The following is a 22,225-nucleotide window of genomic DNA, read 5'->3' as shown; positions in this document are numbered from 1 at the left end:
AATACAAAATATGTTTATTAGGTTCATAAGCACAACACAAAAATAATCAAATGCACAGAAATATTTACGGGTTCGTGGAAAATAAAGTTCACACTCTTAGATCCCAGGACAATTCGATTTGAAACAGTAAAATCCAGTACAATTGTATTTTAAAGCATCCGGGTGCAGATAAACCAATAAATTACAGAGCGACACAAAGCCCGAGGGAACGCGCTACTGTGAGCAGCAGTAGTTGCTTCCCAGGTGTGTATTTCTTTTAGTGTGCGCTTGATGACGATCACCGATTTTGACACAACATCAGCATACTTGTTGTGTGCTTGAGAAAAGTGCAGTCGTCGAGTAAAGAGGAGGAGCACGGAAGACGATGCAGGGGGGGTGGGAGGAGGAGGTTCAGCCCGCTATGGTCTCCGCAGCAGCAGCAGCAGCAGCAACGGGAACGGCTTAGGGAGCAGAGCTGGACCACCGTGTAGTGCTGGAACGGCTACGACATAGCCGAGAGCCGCCAGCGGAACAAATGAGTTCAGAAAAACCGCTTGATTTGGATTAAAGCAGGGACGAGACACTCTGCCGAAGCCCGAAGGCTTTTTTTTTTTTTTAAACCGACTACGGATCGACGTTGACGAGGATCTGGACTTGGCTACTGCATGATATAACCCCAGCGAATGCTCTCCGTTGCTCCGCAGCTAAGGTTAGTTAGCTCTGCCTGCTGGCTCTCCGTTGGTTTGGAAGGGTTTGCCCGTGCTGCTGTTGGACAACGGGATCCGGCTATTCTTTGGAAGAGACACACAACACTACTGACCTTTTTGCTGCTGTCGTTGCATTGTGACTTCGCGGTTCGTAGGATATGTGGTTGCTGGTACAGAGCTGTTCCGTAAACAGATCCCCCGCATTTCTACCGTACTCCCAGTTGACTGCCTATCGTTAGCTCGTTAATTATCATTTAAATCAGAAACACGTGCTACATGGCTAAGCTAATGTAGCTTAGCTAGCGGGCTCAGGCTTTGTAAGCTAGCTAGCTGTCAGCAGGGCCGAACAGCGAACGACACTCTACTTCAACCTTTTTGCCCCACTGTGTCCTGGTTCTATGTTAATTCTTTAGAAATACTAATATTGTTATTTGCGGCATATTGCGAACTTCCCGCTATGCGCTAAAAGTATCGTTTTATTTAGCTAAGTTTCCTGGTGTGACAGTTTACCGTGCACTTGTTTTGCGTTTGTAAACAATAGTTTTACGCAACGGTTAATACGTGGGCTGCGGCTACTGATAATGTATGTCAACGTGCAAAGGGTTAACTTTGCTGTCAAAACAGCGAGTAACTATTTATTACATAAACAGGTTGACGTTGTTCTCTGACAGACGTCTATGGGGACGGGGCTTGAGTTGGGGTTATTGCGTGTTCTCTCAGATTGTCGAAAAATCTCAAACGTTGCCCTCTGTGCAACTGTCTTTATATTGTTTTTGACATTAATGTCAACGCTTAAAATTCGTTTAAGGATTAACGTTAAATGAGTTTCTTGCGAAGAATTCCCGCTTTGTTCAGCGTTGACCGTAAAGCAGTTGTTGTTGTTGTTGTTGTTAAAGGAGACAGTTGATGTCGGAGTTGAGTAGAGGATCTTAGGTCTCTCTTGTCAAATGAAATGGAAAAAGAACCCTCGAGTGAGGTGGGCATTGAAACAGAGGAGTCATTTGCGTTGATGGTAAAGAACAAAGCAAAGCTGTAAACCCCTAAACTGTCAACTTCTGCTTGCGACTTTACGTAAATTCACGTTTCAATTCACCCTTGTAGCATTTTTTAAGTGCCTATTTCAATCTTCAATCTATTGTCCCGTAGCCAGTGTGAGTAAAGGTGACAGGATCTCAACTCTGACTCAGGCAAACGTGTTGTTTTCCACTGAATGCATGTGCCCATTTTCCTCCTCATAATGACAAGCTACACTGAGTCAAGACAGACCCACAGGTAGTCACAAAGTAAGGCGTAGTGAGAGACTGAGAATCTGTTACTAAATGTGTTCCTCAGGGATTTAGGGCAGAAGTGGATTAGGAAAAGTAAATAGTATCTAATTAATGGTTAACAATTGTGTGTGTGTGTGTGTGTGTGTGTGTGTGTGTGTGTGTGTGTGTGTATATGTATATATATATATATATATATATATATATATATATATATATATATATATATATATAAACGAAATCATTCATCTTTGCCGTTTGTCACGATATGCATCCTGCTTCAGTTTTTATTACGATAGTAGAGTCGATCTTGAATATTTTTTAAAAACTGAGTCTTTGGTTGAAAGGATGAAATGTACAGTCAGCCAAAAATAATATATCCACACATCAGGAAAAGAAAAACTTTATTTCAATACCAAATACCAAATCTATTCAGGCATCGGAGATGAATACAATTTACCTTTGGCCCCTACAAGTATCAATATGAATAGGAGTACTAGTACAAATGAAATATTTATGCAAGTTTTTCTTTCCTTGATGTGTTTATACACCACTGGGCTGACTGTATTTATGATGATTAATCTAATCTGTAGTTGCTGTTCTGCTTGGACCTGTTGCTTAGACATTTTTAGCAAATGTACGCGCTGCGTGTTTTGCGCACAATCATTCCTGTTTGTCTTTTCGCAGCAATCTCAGCAGGAAATGTTTTAGCTGAAGTGGTAAAGAACAGAATCTTGCCACACCTCATATCTATATTGTGTTTGTGTAATATTATTAGTCATTCATTTCAATTTGGTGGACTACAAAAATCTGCTCCTACTTTGAGCAATTTTATTTAAAATGATTTGAATTGAAGTATTTCTGGCCACCAGACAAATGGAAGTCTGTATTTGTTCTCTTCTATAAATTCTCTACATAGGCTTGAGGAGAATATGCCACTATTATGAACTTAATTCTCAACTATGTCGCAGACTATTTACTGACAAGAATCACTTTTTCTGGCTGAATAACACTAAAGGTGCTTTGGCATTATTTCACTATTGGAGACCTCTGCTTACAATTTTAGACTCCCATGGGCTGGTGGTCACCGTGTAAGACACATAAATACAAGATACAGAAATAACTGTTTGGTTGGAGGAGCTCTACTGCAAGTTTGATCAATTGCCTTTGCCGACAGTGTCCCATTTGGTTTCTAGCTGGTCAGCCGGTGCTTGGTGTCACGCATGTTTCCTGTCCTGAATTAGGACATGTATTCTTTCAAAGGCTGTATTGTGAATCAGAGTCATCTCACCTTCCGGGGTGCTAAGATAAACATATAAACATCTTCCTTGATTTCTTATGTTTGAACCGTTCAAATCTGTTTGACGATATATAGACAACTTTCCCCATGTGCAGGCATGTGACAGATATGCAAAGAAGGATTTAAATGGTTCAAAAAGTTCCGACTGATTTCATGTGAGGGAAAGTTAGTTTCTGCTCAGAGAGCCTCAAGCGGCCTTAGTGGCAGTAATCCGTCATATTGTCATTTTACCAACTTGAATTCTTAGCATTCAGAGCTTTAGTAGACAAGATTCTAAAGAGTTAAAGGAGAGTGAGGCGATATCTCCCGTTTCGTATAGGATAATGGGGGCAGAGATAATCCCGTGCTCAGTAGGGTGCCTCAGGGAGACTGCTTCACTGCTTGTTTAATTCCTCCTCATGTTCAGAAGCTGGGGCGTTATGAAACTTGGAAGCGTAGCATTCGGAGCAGGTTCATTTCTGTTCTTTTTTCGGAGGGGAAAATTTGTTATAAATCATCATAAGTCACATGTTTTGCTTTCAGATCACAATTGCGTAGCCTCCAAAAAACAAACAAACTCAAAAAACCTTGCCCACAGGTGATTTCTAAAAAGCTTGTTAATTAGTCAGAATTTGCGGTTCCTTTATAACAACGGCGTTATGCAAAGCGGAGATCCCATTTAATTTCCAAAACTGGTTTTGGAAAAAATAACAAGCACTTCATCTCGGGCGGCTGCGTCACTGAGTCAGAGGTACAGGCATGTACGATTACCGACAGCCATTTCATGCCTCACATGTTTGGAATGACGGGGGGAAAATTCACAAAGTTATTTGTCATTTCAGGGTGACACAGTGCTGCAGTCATCAGCACTGTTGCCTCACAGCAGGAAGTCCCACATGCCGCCTTTCTGACATTCAAACTATTAAAAACCCGATTTGAATATTTGAAAACTGAGCATGTTAATTGTATATGTGTGTGATGCCCGCGTTTGCACAGACAGTGCACATCTTCATTTGCTCAATATCCATTGCAGCGTTGAAATAAGTACAGTAAGTGGTGGCTTCCATTTTGCTGTGGCAGAGCGTCAATATAACAGCGCCCATTAACACCTATTGATCGTGAGTATGCAATCCGCACTGCTTATGAGCCCAGAATTACTGCAATTGCTGGAGATGAAAACAGTAATTATGGTGGAAAACAGTGCTTTGGCATGTGTAGGTGTACTTTTTCTGACGGTGGCCCGGAGAGACCAGCGAGGGAAATGCGAGCTAGTCACCGTGAAACTGCCTCCTAGGCATTCCTTCTTGCCACCTCTGTTCTCCCTCTTTGAATGAGCAACGGCAGCTGCGTAGCTTTGCCTTCACTCGCAAGTCGACTGCATCTGCAGCCGCTTCCTCCGCTGATTGTGGCCAAAGATTATGATCGAGCACAGCTGAGTTGTTTGACCGCTTCACATGAGTCATATGTAAAGTGCCATTGAAGTCGACACCCGGCCGCCTTAGTTCCAGTCATTGCGCAGCTTCAGACCGAAGGGTTTGACCTGTTTGGTGCTTCCTCGTGCCGCGCAAAACGTTTCTGGACAAATAAGACGCAGCGAGACAAAGGATGCACATGCGAGTCTTATTGCAGCAGGCCCTGGCAGCGTGAGCCTTGTTTTATGAATGCGCATGTTGTCACAGTGGTTCAGGTAGTGAAGCAGTTGTGCAGGTGAAACTAGATATCAAGTGGTTCACTATTTGAATCTCTAATGGAGGGATTTATTTGTCAGTGCGCACATGTAAATGAGTTTGTTGAGTGCGTTGTAAGAGGGAATGAATTTTGGACTTTTGGAATTTTTTTGAATTTTAGAATCAATCAATCAAATTTTATTTGTATAGCACCTTACAACAGCCAAACGGTGCACATGGTGCTTTCAGAGAAAAACATAATAAAAGTAATATTAGTAAAACATAGTTAAAACACCAAATTACCGCAAATGCGTAATTATAAAATGATAATAAAATGCAAAATTAGTGAAACAATTAAAAAACAAATGTAAAACGAATAAGCAGCAGTCCAGTCTGTGGCTATGTATAAACAAATGAGTTTTTAACTGAGCCTTAAAAACTGTGATTTCAGTGACAGCTTGTAACTGAGCTGGGCCCAGAACGGCAAATGTCCAGTCTCAAAACTCACAACAAATAATATCAGAAACAAAACTGCCCTCACATCGCAGTGATCTCCTCACCTTTTGACGGACTTGTTCCTCAGTAGCAGCGCAATTTTGCTTGGCTCTGGCTAGCCGTGTCCAACTTCAGGAAGTATAACTGCAGTGTTGCTGACACACTATTCGCTCGAGATGCAAAGCCAGGGTAGTTTTATTTCAAACATTACTCTGTCAGCACAGACATTTACATCGATAGTCCGCCGTTATAATTTATTTGCCTCTGGTGCACTGCAGAGTGGCCAGGAGTGTTTTCATTGGCAGGCCTGCACAAACCGTTCCCTTGCGCTAGCCTGGTGCCAGCGAACTACGCTGAACTAGAAGGGCTGGATGAAATATGTTTGCAACAGTCTCCACCGATAAACGGCACACTAGCTAACCTGTAAATGAGGACCTACAACCAAAATTCTAAACCACCCTTTGAAGTGGCTGAACTTGGTAACCCTCCTCCTCTTTGCCCGTGCAACAGCGACTGCAACCGAGGCACCGGCAGCTACATTTGTGCAACCACCATATACGCGCATATGGGTTTGTTGCAGAGCGTGACCTGCCGCCATTAATATCTCAGCCACTAATCGAGCTGGTAGAGTGAGTTGCTAAAGACCAGAGGCTGCCCTCCAGGCTGTCAGCATTCATGAACACACCTCCTACCACTTGTTCAGCGAAGACAGACTCACTTTTAATGAAAGCAGTTTTTTATTGGATGTAAGAAATGGGGAAAATATTGAAGTAAACATTGGGGGGAAAAAAATTGAAAACATCAATATTACATGACAATGAATGGAAATTTGTTGAAAATCCCCTCTCTTTAAAATGATAATGGTCTTGAATATTAAATTAGTGTAGGTTATATTAGTGCTGCGTTTTAGTACAGTGGGGCTATTAGGGCAAGTAAATGTAGGTACAAACACCTTTTTTGAAAAAAAAAAAAAAAAAAAAAAAAAGAGAACTCCACAGTAAAAGAAAATGGAGACGTTCTCAAAGTGTCTTGTGACATATTGTGGTTGGGAATATATGGCCTGAAAAAACGTTTCAGTTCAAAGGTTTTTTTTTATGCTTTCATCCCTGGGCCTGTCATCTTTTTCATTCTGAAGGTCTTTTCACACATCTATCTGTCATTTCTCCAAGTCTTGAAACAACTTGTTCACACAAGCAGCAAAATGTCAATGGCAACAGTGTTGATTAATCATCGGCCTTGGAAAATTCAGATCAATGTTGATGGTTAGGGATGTTTTACCCACTTTATATTTATTCATTTCTCATCTTTTTTCAATCGAGAAAGAGAGACAGTGAAGGGTTGTACTCTGCAGGTGTAATGTTAAAGTCCAGTTCTGCATTTTACAGTGTGCCTGTGCAAGAGGTGATTAAAATCATAACAAAATGTAAGATGACACAGACATTCTATATCAAAGGTAGGAACCATTGCACCCTTGGTTAGGGCATTATTTGGGTTGTGGACAGTAAGTGTATTGGCTGCATCAATTATGGTGACTTCTACATTTTCTATCTTGAAATAAGTGAAACTTAAAATACAACCTATGTTCAGTCACTTAAAAACAGGACTTATTCTTTGTCATATTGTAACCTTAAAGGTCTATGATAAATGTCACATATTACCCGCTAATTACTGCTAATAATCCACTGACAACTGTGGTACATGTTCTCTGACGACAGCAAATATGCAGTTTTAGGAATGACAGATTAGAGTAGCCACACTTTTGGCGTGTTTGGGTAAGGCGGGCTAGACTAACCACTTTGGTTGTTGTTGTTTTTTTTTTCTCCAACGGATAGCTTAATGGAATTTAACAAAAACAAACGAATACCGAATGGTTGCTCGTCTTTCCTTCAATTGTAACTTCTTGAGGCGCAGAGACGTAATCAAAGTGTTTGTTTACATTTCAGATTATATTTATTCTTGAATCTTAAATAAAAAATCTGTTCTTATGTAATAAAAAGTCTCTGGAGGATCCTGTTTCATGAGCTACTAGGAAGTCTGCAACCCACTCTCGCTGATTCAACATGCAGAAACAAACCTTGTTTACAAGCCCTTTGCTTTATACTCTCTCTCCTTCTTTCATGACGTTGGAAATCACTCCAAAGTCGAGGCCGTTTATCACTGGCAAGGTGCTTCCCCCTGCCACGAAACGGCGTTTCAAGTCACAAGTCGCCCTCCTTTTAACGTGATCAAAGAGAGGCAGACAGTGGATTAGCGGAGATTACCACCGGCCCTGCGCATCCGTTATTTACTCGACTCCGTTACGCAACAGATGACGGAACATTACTCCCGTTTGTGTGTAGGCTACAGCTGCGGGCCGCCGTTATATTTATCTCTGTGATTAGCCCGGCATCACCGATAGGAATGTGTGCGCAGCTTAGTTTGTTTTCCACATTCTGGAGAGCGTGTTGGCGAGGACGCACACCCCCTGGGGTCGGGGCAGGGGCGCAGCGGGGGGTTTGACGATCTCGTGGCGGAAAGGCGAGCCGCGGGTGGCGTTGAAAGGTATGAAGTTCTAAGTGGAGCGTGATTACAAGGCTGCGGCTCATTCGAAACATCGGGCCGCTCGTGCGTCTTTACGCCTTTCTGTTTTGCTGTGTTTGGGATTTCCCCCCCAGTGAGCTACTCTGATCGGGTTTCGTAATCCGGTGTCTGAAACCTAGGTGTGTGTGTGTGTGTGTGTGTGTGTGTGTGTGTGTGTGTGTGTGTGTGTGTGTGTGTGTGTGTGTGTGTGTGTGTGTGTGTGTGTGTGTGTGTGTGTGTGTGTGTGTGTGTGTGTGTGTGTGTGTGTGCGCGTACAGTACACGGGCGGCGTGCGGGCATTCGGAGCCCCTCATGCATAAAGCGAAGCGCTGCGAGGCTGCTGTCACAAGGGGCAAACGGCAGCGCTGGGGTTGCACGCGGCCATACAGAAGGAACATTTTCGAGGCTGTTGAATAATTAAGTGGCAGCGAGGAAGTGGGTCAGCTCAAAAGACAAGCGCACTGCTCAGTTTTTATTTTCTGCCACTCGGCAATGGAGGGAGCCGCGACGTCAGGTGGTCTGCCAGAACGGAGCCAACGGAGAACGAAGAGGGATTTGTAAAGTTTGGACCTCCCGCTTGGTGACAGGACAGCGGCGCTATTGTAGCATGTCGGCCATAGTGTCGTCCCTGCGCATTTAGCGGTGGTTAAGCAATCATCTGACCACTTGGCTTGTTTTTTTTTTTTGCTTATTATTCACGGATTTATCCAGAAAATTGATGAATCGTTGATGTGCGTTTCCTGTTTATAATCTTGGACTGTCACATGAAGGAGCTGCTGTTTGAATGTAGCATCAAAGTAGTGACATCAGACACCAGAGTTACTGGGGAAGCCCAGCTTCTCTCTCATTCCAGGCTTCTGGAGTGTGCCCTTTTTCTTCCCGCTCGCTTTAGGTAAAGTGGACTTGGCATTCCAAAAATATGGATTATTCGGACACTGACGAGACGATGCAGCCACTTGATTTGAAGCACCACAATGGCTTTCCTTACAGCCGGCTTCTGTAGAGAAAGCAAGAAAGTCCTCAGTAATTGTGACTTCGGGCTTTCTTCGCTTGCGTTACTGGGAAACGTGGTGTGCTTATCACAGAAGCAGATCATGAGATCCTCAGTAGATGTTGCGCTCAGTGTGACTCATGCTCAAGTCCCCGTCAAAGTATACACTCGGTAAACTGGGTACTTTATCTACGTAAACAACAAGATATCTAATCAGTCCATCACATGACGGCTATCCAGCGCATATAAACTCGGGAGATATGGTCAAGACAACACACAGGACTTCCAGAGCGTCAGAGTGGTTGGGGGAGGGGGATTTTAGTGGCTCTGAGGTCATTGGTGTCGTAAGGGCTGGTCTGACTAGTTCCCAAACTGCTGATCTGCTTGGGGCTTTCACACTCGGAATGGTCTGAAAAAGAGAACATATCGAGCAAGCAAGCAAGCAAGCAGCAGTGGCTTTGCTGAGGCGCTCCAGCATTGGACAGTCTGAGTTGGGAAAACATTGGCAAGTCTGATGATTATTACTATATTAATTATATATTATTACAGTGATTTATTATTTATATGTTATATAGATTTTTATATTTGCTCTGCGTGGGATGCAAGTCATAAGAAGTGCTCGGCTTTGGCTGTATTAACTTGTTTGTCACACTCCTGTGTGAAAAGTGAGCTTTACGTCTGGTGCTGGCAAGGTGAGCCTTCTGGCTGCATGAACATGTTACTGATTCCAGACACAGATTACTGCATCCTTGCCTGTGTTTGTTTTTTCATTCATTGTGTGGGCTTTGCATTCCCCTTTCGCACCTCACAGTTTTCAGGAAACGTATTCAAATCAGGCTGATGCCGCGCATATGTCATGCATTTATATATTCATTGACATGCGAGAAAACATGTGAAAGTGTTAGTTGTGTTCCAGCTACAGCATTAAGATCAGTCGGTAAATTGTGGCCAACTTTAAATGGGATACGTTGTCCCTCATTTGTTTTAATGATGTTTTTTAAATGTCTTGGTTTAATCATCAGTTATCACCTGCAGCAGACTAATAAGGCCCTGCTGTCCACACGGGAACGTTACTTTTTTTTTTTTCTTTTTTTCTTCTGGGGGTGGAAAAAAGTCACGTCCACACGCTGGCAGGTGGAAACGGAACGGTGGGTGAAAACGATGTAATGCGTATGCCACACCGAAACGTGGCGCTGTTAACAGACGCCTGACACAGTCACCGGACCCACGATTTAGAAAGAGGGAGTTTCCGCTACACACTAAACACACAGAAAACAAAAACGGCGAGTAGCGGGGAAAAAAAGTGAGTCTGAGGTTTTGTGAGGTTGTGTAGTAATATTGCCAACAAATCTTGAAGCGCCTGCGATACAAAGACAACTTTGCTCGCCGCTATCGTTGTTGTTTGTGCCGCTGCATGCCTTGTTTTTTTCCGGTCACATGACAGTGACGGTGCGATGACATCATCGTTTTACAAGGAAAAGCCATTTTCACTGTCCAGACGGCAACGATGCGACAACGACGAAACGGCGTTGTCAGATTTTCCCACTCTGGGACCCGTTTTCAAAAAATACCGTTTGGGGGGGTGGAGGGGTGGACCCAAAACGCCGTTGCCGTATGGACGGAACGCCGTAACAGTTAAATACTTTACCGTTTCCACCAAAAAACTTTCCCGTGCGGACAGGACCTTAGTTAGCTAAAAAAATGTTAGTGTTCAGGCGTCACTTTGCACAACTTTGGATTTGCTCAACTCAGTGAAGTACTGAGACAAGCATTTCATGTGACAACTCTTCCTTCTCAGTCTGTCTCAAGTAACAGCGTAAGATAATCCAGACAATGTCTCTTTTCAGTCTTTTTCACCTCTTCCCTTTATTATGACTTAAGGTGTACAGTTCATTGCGTGGAACTCCCATGGCTTCAGACATACTATTTGTAAAATCTACGTGTTGCTAAGCTTCGGTGTAGGGAGATAATTGCTGCTCTCTGCCTGGTAAAGGACTGCTTTGTCACTAGAAAGATGAAGGTTTATTAAAATTGGGTCATCCTTGTAGTAAAATGGGTGGCTATTTTTAAATTGGCATCTTTGGACGGGGTTTGGCATGGCCATCCGTGGCCACCGTCCCCACTGGCAGATTTCTTTTTTTTAATTAGAAGCAAAATTAATTTGGTTCATTGTTACTCATTTTCATTCCCCAAATAGACGCAGAAAACAAGCTCAGCTGCAGCAGCAGCAACAGGAACTGTACATTAATTGCATGCTGTTTATTTGATGTCTACATCCGTACAGTCCATACGATATACTCAGCCAAACAGGGGAGAGATCGGGTTTCTCCTACAGCTTCTTTGTCTTTATCTCTTCTCTTCATTCCCACTACAAGTGTGTGTAAGATTTATCCTATTTATTAAAAATGATCTCATTCTTGTTCGTAATAAGTGGGCTAGAGTGCATCTCTAATATGGGCCTCCAAGCTAGGACGTCACATTGACCACAGTGCAGTTTCAGTATCTTCAGAGGGAAACGCCACCATTGAAAGTCCCAACAGCACATGGACTAAATTTCAGTTTCCGTTGCCAAACGAGGGAAGCGGCAGCACCACTAGTTAACTCCAGCTTGAACTGGCCCAGATTCCTGGTCCTTGCCAACAGCCTGGGATTGTCTCTCCTTCTCTGCCTCTTGCTCTGTGTGCTTCAAGTCCTCTTTGCCAAACACTTGCCACATAGAGCGGTTTCAAGCTGTGAACTTTGAAAATGTTCTTTCTCAGCTTGAAGATTATGTTCTGCCGTGGTTGCAGCGGCTTCACAAAATGTGTAATGAATCAAAGCTGCAGTGATGTTGCAAAGTTTTTCAGTATCCAGAGACTCACTCTCTTAGGTCCCAGTTGATTTGTTCCATGTAATTTGACAATGTGACAAAAGACAACTTTATTTGAAAAACTCATTGAAAAAAAGCTGGGCTGCCGAAACTGAAAAATAGTTTGTTTTTTTTCTCTCTACGTAATGTTTTAATAAGGGAAATTGACTCTATTCTCCAGATAGATATAGCAGTCCACTTTGCAAGAATTGATACATTCTCTTGGCGCATGCATGGATTTGTTGCAGGATGAGCAATCAGAGTCGTGTTCATACTTGTGTCCTATTTTTCAATGGCTAATGGTAAATTGTGCTATCGGGTTTAGACGAGAGCAGCAATGAGGATGTTCCCTGATTTTGAGCTACAGTTTGCGACCTGCCTGCCAACAGCTGACTCAATAGCTGGCACACAAGCACTAGGTTTACTATCTGCAACCATTTATGTCTGCCTCCACCAACACACACAAACACAGACACACAGAGTCGACATACAGTATTTCAAGGAAAGACACATTCACAAGCACTTTTAAAGTGTCGTATTAATTTTATTTATGTACCTTTACACTAGGGATGTCTGAATCTGGTTCCAAAAAATCAGTAGTTGATACTAAATACTAAAATTCCTCAATACCAAAGTTGATAGAAGTTGGAATTGTCGGGAAAAAAGAATCATAAGAACCCATGAACTTAAACTTTAAGTATTTGGATGTACTCCGTGAACATCATCATCAGAATTTCCTTTATAACTTTTTTTGCACACACACAGACAACAAAATAACGCTGGCAAAAACATAAGCTCCTTGGCGGAGGTAAAAAATGATTTGTAAACATCAACAGATGTCGAACAAGTCACTTGGAACCTATCCTGGAACGTAGACACGCGTACGCGCACAAACTCACATACAACTAAAATAACAGGAAATGGGGGGAGGAAAGAAGAACTATAACAACTTTGCAAAATGAGTGTGCATATGGATTAAGTATTGTGAGCATTGTTCGTGCATGCTTTGAGCATTACTTAGGTCAACTAAGGATAATAATAAATAAGGACAACTCTGTAACAGCCCCCTTTCAAATCTCTCGGCCTCATTTGAGGTTCTGTCGTATGTCCTCTGCTTCCTTGGAGCCTCCCAAATCGTTGGCTGTGATGAGGATTGTGTAGGCGGACGGGGTTGTGACCCTCCTGGATATAATTCTCACTATCAAACTACAACATAAAATCGGTAATTCACTTAATATTGTTAAATAATTAGTACAGTAGTGTAAATCTAAAATCATCTGTATAATACACAATTATCTGCTGCCCTGTACCATTCTTATATTGTATATATGTGTGACAGGCATGAAATTGGCATCCTGCTAACCCAAAATGTATGCATATGTGTGTAATATTTTGAAGAAGAAACGGCGACATCAAGTGGTTACATTTCAGATTGCAGCGTCTTTCACTCCCCCTCACCCTCCCTTGCCAGTGAACTACAGTGGCCGGCGCTCCAAAGTTGGATACCTCAATACCTTCTACTTCGTTGGTTTATTTGAGGGTATGAGTGTTCACCTGAAATACAAAATGCGCTGTCAGGCAGCTGGATTGTCCACACCAGGCTTCCTTAGAAACATGACAAGATGGCAGCTAACTAGGAGTAAGATCCTTGGGATATGTATATTCACATACAGAACCGTTCTAAGGGTAGGAAAACCAAATTACTTTTATCGTAGTGCAATTATACACTTTTATGAATGTATTTATGGGAAGTATATTAAGCTTTTCCCAATTTCAAAATCATAAATCAAGCCATATATGGACCTTCAAATGCAGTTGTCCCAAACACACACTTTCAAATGTTTGCTAACCGCCTGCGGCAATCAATTTGTGGGCATGCAGACAGGCTTATCGCCAGTAACTACAGTAATTGACACCGTGACATGCATGACAGGCGTGTAACGGCAGAAATCTGAACACCCTCGTGACAGGTTTTGTGTTGTTCCTCACCCTGTAACGCATGCGTCTTCAGGCTGGCGGTGAAACATGAAGATGTTCCAGTGTATTTTAAAATATGAAACGGAACGTTGAATTGTGTCAGTGGTGCCGGTCTCAGAGGTGCATCGCTGAGTTGCTGCTATTCCCACCCTTCGTTTGCGTTCCTTTACAACAGCTTTTACACAGTGGCTTGTGTGGGTTGATACGCGCCGCCTTCTCTCTGTGGTTCGTCATCTGTGTTAACTCTCCTGACCCATTTATCTGCAGTATGTTTAGAAATTCACCCAATAAATAGTGGAGTATGTTTTTTTTAAATTTTTTTTTTATACAAGACAATAAGAGGGATCTGCACTTTTTAGTGCGACAAAATCAACACTTTATCTCCAAACTCACAACATCATTAACAATCTCTTTTTAATTATTATGTAAGCTGAGATGAGGGGTCAATGAATGGATGGTGTTTATGTGCAGTCCGGACCAAGTGAACGGGTCAACTAGCAAAAGCCTCCATGTTTTGGGCCTTTTGGTAATGAGGCCCCGGGAGATAAATCCTTATGAGAGCTGACAGGGCGCCACATTCCGATGTTGCTGGTCCTCGCAGCACCCCCCACCCCCCACCCCCAGTGAGCTCAGCACTTCCACTGAACTGCTTCATAGACTTTGGGTTTTACTCCCACATCAAGTCTTCCGTCTTCATCAGTCATCAGAATCTGAATGAATAATAATCACGATTCGGTGAGAAAACTAGCTGTAAACGCTCTTTTACTGTTTGAGCAAAAATCTGCTTCTTGCACCACTTGCATTCGGTGGAATTGGGTGTGCAATGCAAAACCGCCTTAGTGCAAGTGTTTTGCTCTTTTTCTTTTTTATTTACAATTAAACCTTTGCAACCACTCCGCTGAGTGCTTTGTCTTCGTCTTTGGTCAGAAGCTGTTGTGCATTTCTCTAAGAACTGACGCTGCCGAGGCAAACTAGACTTTGCTTTGATACAACCGGAATCTAAAAAAACAAACAAACAAAAACTACTTTTCGCCTTTTTCAAATTTTCAGCAAAAATGCAGGTAATTCACAGGCAAATGAAAATTTCCCCTTGAAAAAAAGTTGTGAAAAGACGCTAAAGAAAATACCTGGAAGACTGGATTCCACCGTTGTCACTGCGATAAACTGTACGATCGAAAGCAACGCACCGACTCGGCTCGTGCGCTTTACGCGGCCTTGCGTGATTACCGGCGTGTCTCGCGGGAGTTTCGGGTGCTGCCCATGCAAAAAAACGAACCAAGCGAAAACGCCGCATTCCAGGAAATTCGCCAGCGGACGAGAGCTCGTGAAAATGGCTGCCCGGCCGCAGCAACCGTGCGTGATTTTTTTTTCAAGGTGGCAATTTACGGGCGTCGTAGTGGAAACATGCCTTCAGATTGTTGTTTGAAGTCGGTGTCTCCCTCCCCTTGGCAGACGGCGAGGAGCATGTGTGCGTCTGCCGCTCGTATTTCCACGGCCATTCCTAAAATGGAGAGGGGCGGGCGGGCGGGCGGGCGGGCGGGCGGGGGAGGGGAGGGGAGGGTGGGTGAGTGAGCGAGTGGGGCGAGTAAGAGGATGAAATATTGGGCCGCGCTGCGAAAAGGCTCAGGCCCGCTCCACTTTGTGCACTAGACGAAAGCACAGAGGGCGGGAGGGGGGAAGAAAAGCCTGAGTGAGAGAGCGAGGTGACCGAGTTCATTTTCAGTTTTGGCAGCGGGCCACGGATTTGCCTGTGGGTGTCTGTAGCGGTGCCAGTGCATGTGTTTAGCCTCTCGTCTGGTAGGCCCCATTTGCCTCACAGTTTATGTCAAGGCTCTCTCATTGTGCAGTCCCTCACGTCTTGATTCAGTTTTTTTTTTTTTTTTGTCCCCTGCCCATCTCGCGACTGCTTTCAGGCTTGTTTTGTTCCAACCCCTCAGCCAATTGTCCCTGGAGTTGAACTCAAAAGTCACCGCACGCAGACTTGTCTTATCGCACCCTGCGTTCAAATTCTGCACGTCGTGTCAAAAGCTTTTTTTTTTTTTTTGCGTGCGTTTGACAGATTGTGAGCGACTCACTTCGCGCTATGAAGTCATCCAGTAAATAAAAATAGCAAAAAAAAAAAGCCTCTTTAAACAGGAATGCATCAGAGAAAGTCTTTGTCAAGCCTCATGATTTCTGAATAAAGTGCTACGAATGCCAGGCAGGTTTTCTGATCCCAGTGCAAGAAGGGAAATTTAGGGAAATTCGTGATTACTGCTTTGTAGAGATGTACCGATCCACTCTTTTCAGTTCTGAGTAGGGATGTTAACAATTAATCGATGTATTGTCCATTCAGGATTAAATTAAATTAAATTAAATTAAATTAAATTAAATTAAATTAAATTAAATTAAATTAAATTTTCTAACACAGTTTTTTATTTTAGTTAAATGGCATGCATGGTGTATATCTATACATACATCCATGTGTACTTACTGATTCGATGTCCATACTGACAGTTAATCATTTATATATATTGGTACCTTCTATCTGATGTCTTTGTCATCTCCCATCGCATCACTCCACTGTGTGCTGCATTCCATACCAGCGCAAACGTCGGGTCTGCGGCGAGATTGGTTGCCTGGCTTTTTTTTCGGCCGTCTTTTCCGATATCCGACACAGAAAGCACTTCCTTATTGGGCAAATTGTACTGACTATCTGATCAGTCCCAGCTCCAATTTTTTTTATAATCATAACCAGAACCATCTTCTTTTACTTCAACTTGCACAGAGATATCCGAGCAACAGACCCAAGCTGAACTTTTATATGAGGAAAAAAAATTACAAGTCAGGAAATCAAATATGACCATAATTCATTTAACCGAGTTGGTCTTTATCTGGAAAACTTTCTGTCTCTTCCCATTTGTTCCAAATAGCGGACGAGACCACAGCGCATAATAATAAGTATATGACCCTTTGGAGGGTCTGACCCTTTATGGGTTTAATGAGCTAGATAACAAGCCAACTCTCTGTTGGTTTATCTGCGTTGTGGAAAGTCTGCTAGTATGTAATTAACTTGGGCCAATACAAACAAATATTGTAGTTACTCGAGGATTGTTGTTTTTTTTTTTGCCTCAGACAATATGTTGCACAGATCGGATTACCAGTGTGAACAGCACTCATGATGGAGTAGCCAATATCCAACTGATGATACAGTGTGTTGATTTTTGTCGATTATGTTAATACGTAGTGGCAAAATACGCAACGTATTTTGCCACCACGTATTACATAATCGTCAAAAATCAAAAAATTTGGAACTTTTGTCGAAAATTTTCAGCCGAGCGCCTGCGGCTTTGCTATCGGTCAGAGCGTTTGGCTAATAACGTCTGGGTCACTCAGTGCAGTCGTCTTTAGTGCAAGAATAGAAAAGCGCTGCGCGAAAAAAATAAAATTCTTTCTCTTTTCCTCAAAATATTTTTCACATTTTATAAAGCCGTACAGAATAATCTGAATTGCCCTTTTTGGGTCATAAACAATAATCCAAGCACAGATCTGATACGATAAATAGTCGTTTAGTCGGCGTGAATACAGAGATACACCTGCATTTTTCAGCGTTTTAATTAAGTAAAATGTATTTTTTCATATGAAAGTCTGATGCATGTCCTTGAACTGTTTTTTTTTTTTCAAGGGTAGCGGTCTTTCTGTGCAAATCAATGGATTGCAGTGCACTTTGCTGCAAGACTTCAATCACGGGCATGTTTAGAGCCCACTCTGCCATCATGCTTCTCTTTTTATGTCTTGTGTAACACTGACACATGAGCTGTGAGAGAGGCGTTGTGAGTCAAGCCTGTAGGAATGGCCAGAGTCCTAATTGGTTGTTGGCAGGAGACATGGGGAAACATGTTGAGTAATAGTCAACCCACTACTACTGTCACCAGAGCCAAGAATGGTACATTAGTAAGTTATAGGGGTTATTTGGCGTCGTCGCAACAATGAATTATAGAGAAACAGAATGGGGTTAGTTTACTGTGTTGTCTTTTCAAACTGGAGTCATGAATTTATATTTGGGTTTTTCAGTTTGTTTTTACAGGTCTATAGTGTTGGGAAATATTTGTAAATGTTAAATGAAAACGTCCAAGAAACGGCTTGTGTGCAATTTGCAAACATTGTTAATAAGTCCAGAATGTTTTATACACATAATACTGTATGTTTAGATCAATCAATACTTATTGCAGGCCAATTGCACTGTCTGTCTGTATGTCTGTATGTCTGTCTGTCTGTCTGTTTAAATGAAGGACAGCAGTGACTCACTCCTTTACAAGCATTAAGGCAGCTGTGTTAGTCTTGTTATCAGACTCTCCAATCCGACGCACACACATGGACCAGCCAATACCAGGGAAGCAAATTGAACGATTATTCATTAATCGTTAGTTGATTGACCTTATCGATCGATTAATGATTAATTGATAAGGAGTGAATTATTTCTGAAAACCTAAATTTCACAATGGAAAATGTGTAAGGAGCTCATTATTTAACCCTTTGATAATGTTGAGTGTCCAATGTGACCAATTTTTACATTAGAGAACAGAAAAAGACCCTAAACATTTTTACTTTAAGTTGACTTTAAGTTAACTTTTTTTTTTTTTTTTAATAAAGTTGTTTTAAAGTCACACCACGCCATTAAAAAAAAAACCTGCGTAATAAAATTTCAATTAATTGCAACCAATTTAATTTAATCGATTAAATTCTTAATCGACAATTAATCGATAATCGCTTAATTGTTAACATCCCTAGCCACTACTCAATCTAACTGTGCCAGTGATCGCTACTGATCAGTGCCACAGCTGGATCAGCCCGATCAAGTGGTTCCACTACAGCGATTCAATTCTTTGCATTTTTTGTCAATGATAATTTTCATCCAACATCAACCATCTCTAACGGTTCGTGTCCTTCTTCCACCACAGGTTCCTGGCTGACGGAAGCAGAAGATAATGTGTGGTGTCTGCTCGGCAGCCCCGCCCACTTCCTGCCTTTAGAGGAAGCGGTTGTGCCAGCATGTCCTCGCACCCCCAATCGGTGCCGTCTGGCCGGAGGGCTGTGGACACGAGGCACCTGCCCAACCCTGCCACTTTACCACTGCAGCTGCAGCGGGCGCACACGGTAAGGGCGCGCACCACCACGGGGCGTTTGGCGTCCCCACCAGCCGCGCTTCAGCTTCTTATTAGGTGAAAAGATGGCAGCTGGCACTTTGGCTATGACCGCCATGTATTTGGTAAACAGGGTATTACTGTGAACCAGCAGAGAGGGCCTGACCTCAGAGGCTCTCTGGAGGAAGCACGGCCAAGGTTTTCCCAGGTTCCTGTTTTTGCCGCACAAAGATATTCCTCAATTAGATGTTTGAGTTGAAAGTTCATGTTGTTGTTGCCACACCAAGATCCGCCCTCATTGTTTTCAGCCACGTCTCCTAATTATAAAGATTATGTTGGACTACTTATCCAAGACAAAAAGCGTTTGTGGTTCAAAGAGGAGGCCTCCGGCTCATGTAAAAAAGTTCACGCCGTGACCTCCAGGGTTTGCAGGGCTTTTTGTTCCCGTGTGGCGGGAGAGCTGAAAAGCCCAACCACCCCACCCCAGGGATCCCCCACCGCCGCACCTGTAGTTAATCCAACCACTTCCTCTTATCATCGCGTTCATCCGCAGATGAGGGTTGACGGGCTGTGTCCTACACATCTGATTGGCCAAGGCACAAGTTTACAGTAGTGGCACGAGTTCCTCTTTCCAGTGTGAGAGGCGAGGAGAGTTCTAAATGAGAGCCGCAGAAAAAAGGTGTAGCCGCGTGAGAGGAAAAAAGGCAGGCGTTTGGATATCGAAATGTTTTTTGACGTCACGGTTGTACTCACAACGCAATGCTTGTTCCATACTGATGGTATACGTTTTTTTTTTTCTTCTTCTTCTTCTAGGAAGTGGGACTGGTTGACTACCACTCTCATCATGCCAGAGACTACAGCCCCCACCTGGGCCAGCCGCATCGTCGTCGGCCCTCCTTGCTTTCAGAGTTCCAACCTGGAAATGAGAGGTCAGTGCGCGCGGACGCTGCTTTCAAAGGCCTTATCAAACATTGGGAATTTTTGGCGCTTCTGGGTTCACCTTTTGTCTGTGCTGTATCATTTCCAACGTTATGTTTGCACATATAAGATGAGACCCACTCATGGTGACCAAAGTATTTTTAGGCAAGCAATTTTTAAATTAATGATTTTATCCATTGGGCACAAATGGCTGGGTCAATATTATTTTTCGTCTCTTATAAGACATGTCACAGTTGGGGCCGTAAATGGAAATATTGTCCCTTCTTATCACAATCGCCAAATTTCACCAAATTTCATTTGTGCTGCAGAGCTACCAAAGTTATTCATTATTTATATAGCAGCGTTTTTTTGAGGATGAGTTTTGATGAGCGTTGGTGAATAATTTATGTGCATGCTATAAATATTGAATAGTACAAGTGGCACAGCAGAATAAGTCGCCAGAATTTTATTTTCCTCCCCCGGTAGCACAGAAGCCGTCCAACATACAGGAAGCATCGAGAGGTTAATAATTGTGAGGCATCAGCTCTAAAAATCGCATGTTTACTCTAATTTAGTTATTACCAGACAGCAGTTGGCAGATTGTTCTTGGAAATGTATTTATTATTCCCATCAGCCCGAGTACCACACCTAAAGTCTGCGTAGTTTTGTGCAGTGCTGAAGACAATTTCCTGTTTGTATTTTTTATTTTTATTTTTATTTATTTTTTACTTTTAGAGGGAGCATAATACAATCTTTGGGTAATCATAGCCTCTAAATAAAGTTGTAGCCCTGAAGATTGCCGCTGGCTGTTCACAGAGCATAAAAGGGACAGATTTTTACAAAGGAACTTGAGATTTATTTTTCTCCTTATCTGGTAAATATCCCTTTTCCTATTGCATTCGTCTGAATATTTTTTTTTTTACCCGTCTGTCTCTATGATCACAAAGTTGACTCTCGAGCGGATTCCGCGGGTTGCTAAGGACTAACACTTACAGTCCCGCTCAGCTCGTCAACTCTGTCAGCTTCAGAAGTCTCGGCTCTGCCGCATTACGTCCTCCCTCTCCATTAGCGCGTCTCGCAAAGCTGCAAATCGGCACGGAGACGCTGGTAACCACACAGACGCCCGGGTTGTGCCATACACGTGAGCTCTGTCGTGGCGGGATATCATAGTGGGAGAAAGCAGCGGAGCTCCTCCGTGGGGATGTGCCGCCCCTGTTCTCCGACTGTACGCCCATTTTCCCTCATTCTTCAGACAAGCGAGCCCTCCGGGGATTAGAGTATTCTGTACGCTCACAAGAGGGGCGGGTGGGGGAGGGGTTGGGATGAGGCGGCGGTGGGCTCTAGCGCTGATTATGTAATTATGTAAGCGCCAGCCCGCAACGGAAAAGGGAGAGAGTGTGATTGAATGTGAAAAATGTGACTGGCAGGAGTTGTGGCCTCAATCTTGGCGTATTGGTTTTGGCTCTGTGTAAATATATATATATTTTTTCAAGATGTCATATTTTTCACGTATAAATATTTTCAGTCCATTTGCTTCTCTTGTCTCCGTGACTTGTCTATAGAGCGGCGTGCTCCAGCTGCGCGTTATGTAAGCGACATGCACTGACATTCATCCTATGTCATCCATCCCCTTGCGCAAGCGTGACCATTATGCCACCCCGCTGGCAAGCGACCCAGAGATATTTTATGTGCGCTTTGCCGCATAAAGAAACCACACAGTGGGCCAGTGTGGGACTAGACCAGCAATTATGGTTATGTTTTCCCCTTCTCTTCAGAAACCACTTCCATTGACACTGGCAGCATCTGCCCAGTGGCAGACATGAGAGGACTGACAATTCCCCGTGAAAGAACAGAGAGCCACTTCCACCGTGGTTGAAGCTCCGGCACGTCACGTTTGCTCTGTGGCTAGTAGAAAAGACGCCTAATGGAAGCATAGACATTTTTGAAGAAGAGCAGTCCATGAACTACTGAAATGTCATGTCATTTACAAAAAAGTCACATGACATTTGTTAACATGTCATGTGACGTCAAGGAGCAAAGGCAATTAATATGCTCAACATTGAAAACTGTTGCATCAAAAAATATCCTGCCAACAAAAATACCAAAACTTATTAGATTAAATTGTTTGTTCCATAAACTAAAAAAAGAAACTAAGACATTTTTTTTTTTGAGTTTTAATTAGTTATATCGACATTTTTGAAAAATGCTGCTCGTGTTAAAAACAAATCTGCATTCAAAATGGAACTTTCAGTGTCTCAGTTCTGGCTGTGTAATTTTCACCATTCCTGACTTTACAGATCAGTAGTAGATTTTGAGGCACAGCATATTAAGTGGTGTAACTCATTATCATAAGAGCCTGAACAAAGCATGTTTCATGGTTTCTGTGTCTGGCAATGACTACCTAACCCAACTGAAGA

The 22,225-nt window shown here is 42.9% G+C and overlaps 1 protein-coding gene across 6 annotated transcripts in view; it reads left to right on the top strand.

The window, feature by feature from the left end:
- Nucleotides 1–380: 380 nt before the first annotated feature.
- ncor2 (nuclear receptor corepressor 2) overlaps nt 381–22,225 on the top strand; it is an 88,703-nt gene continuing 66,858 nt past the window's right edge. For all 6 annotated transcript variants that reach the window (XM_076047164.1, XM_076047160.1, XM_076047163.1 and 3 more), the window contains exons 1-3: nt 381–688; nt 18,708–18,903; nt 19,704–19,819. In XM_076047164.1, the coding sequence (XP_075903279.1) occupies nt 18,799–18,903; nt 19,704–19,819 (221 nt within the window). In that variant the 5' untranslated portion in view covers nt 381–688; nt 18,708–18,798. The remainder of the gene's footprint in view (nt 689–18,707; nt 18,904–19,703; nt 19,820–22,225) is intronic.

This window comes from Nelusetta ayraudi, unplaced genomic scaffold, assembly GCF_046127955.1.
Source record: "Nelusetta ayraudi isolate G7.1 ecotype Tasmania unplaced genomic scaffold, CSIRO-AGI_Nayr_v1 ptg000092l, whole genome shotgun sequence".
NCBI classification, from domain to species: domain Eukaryota; kingdom Metazoa; phylum Chordata; class Actinopteri; order Tetraodontiformes; family Monacanthidae; genus Nelusetta; species Nelusetta ayraudi.
This window is presented reverse-complemented; position numbering and strand designations above follow the sequence as displayed.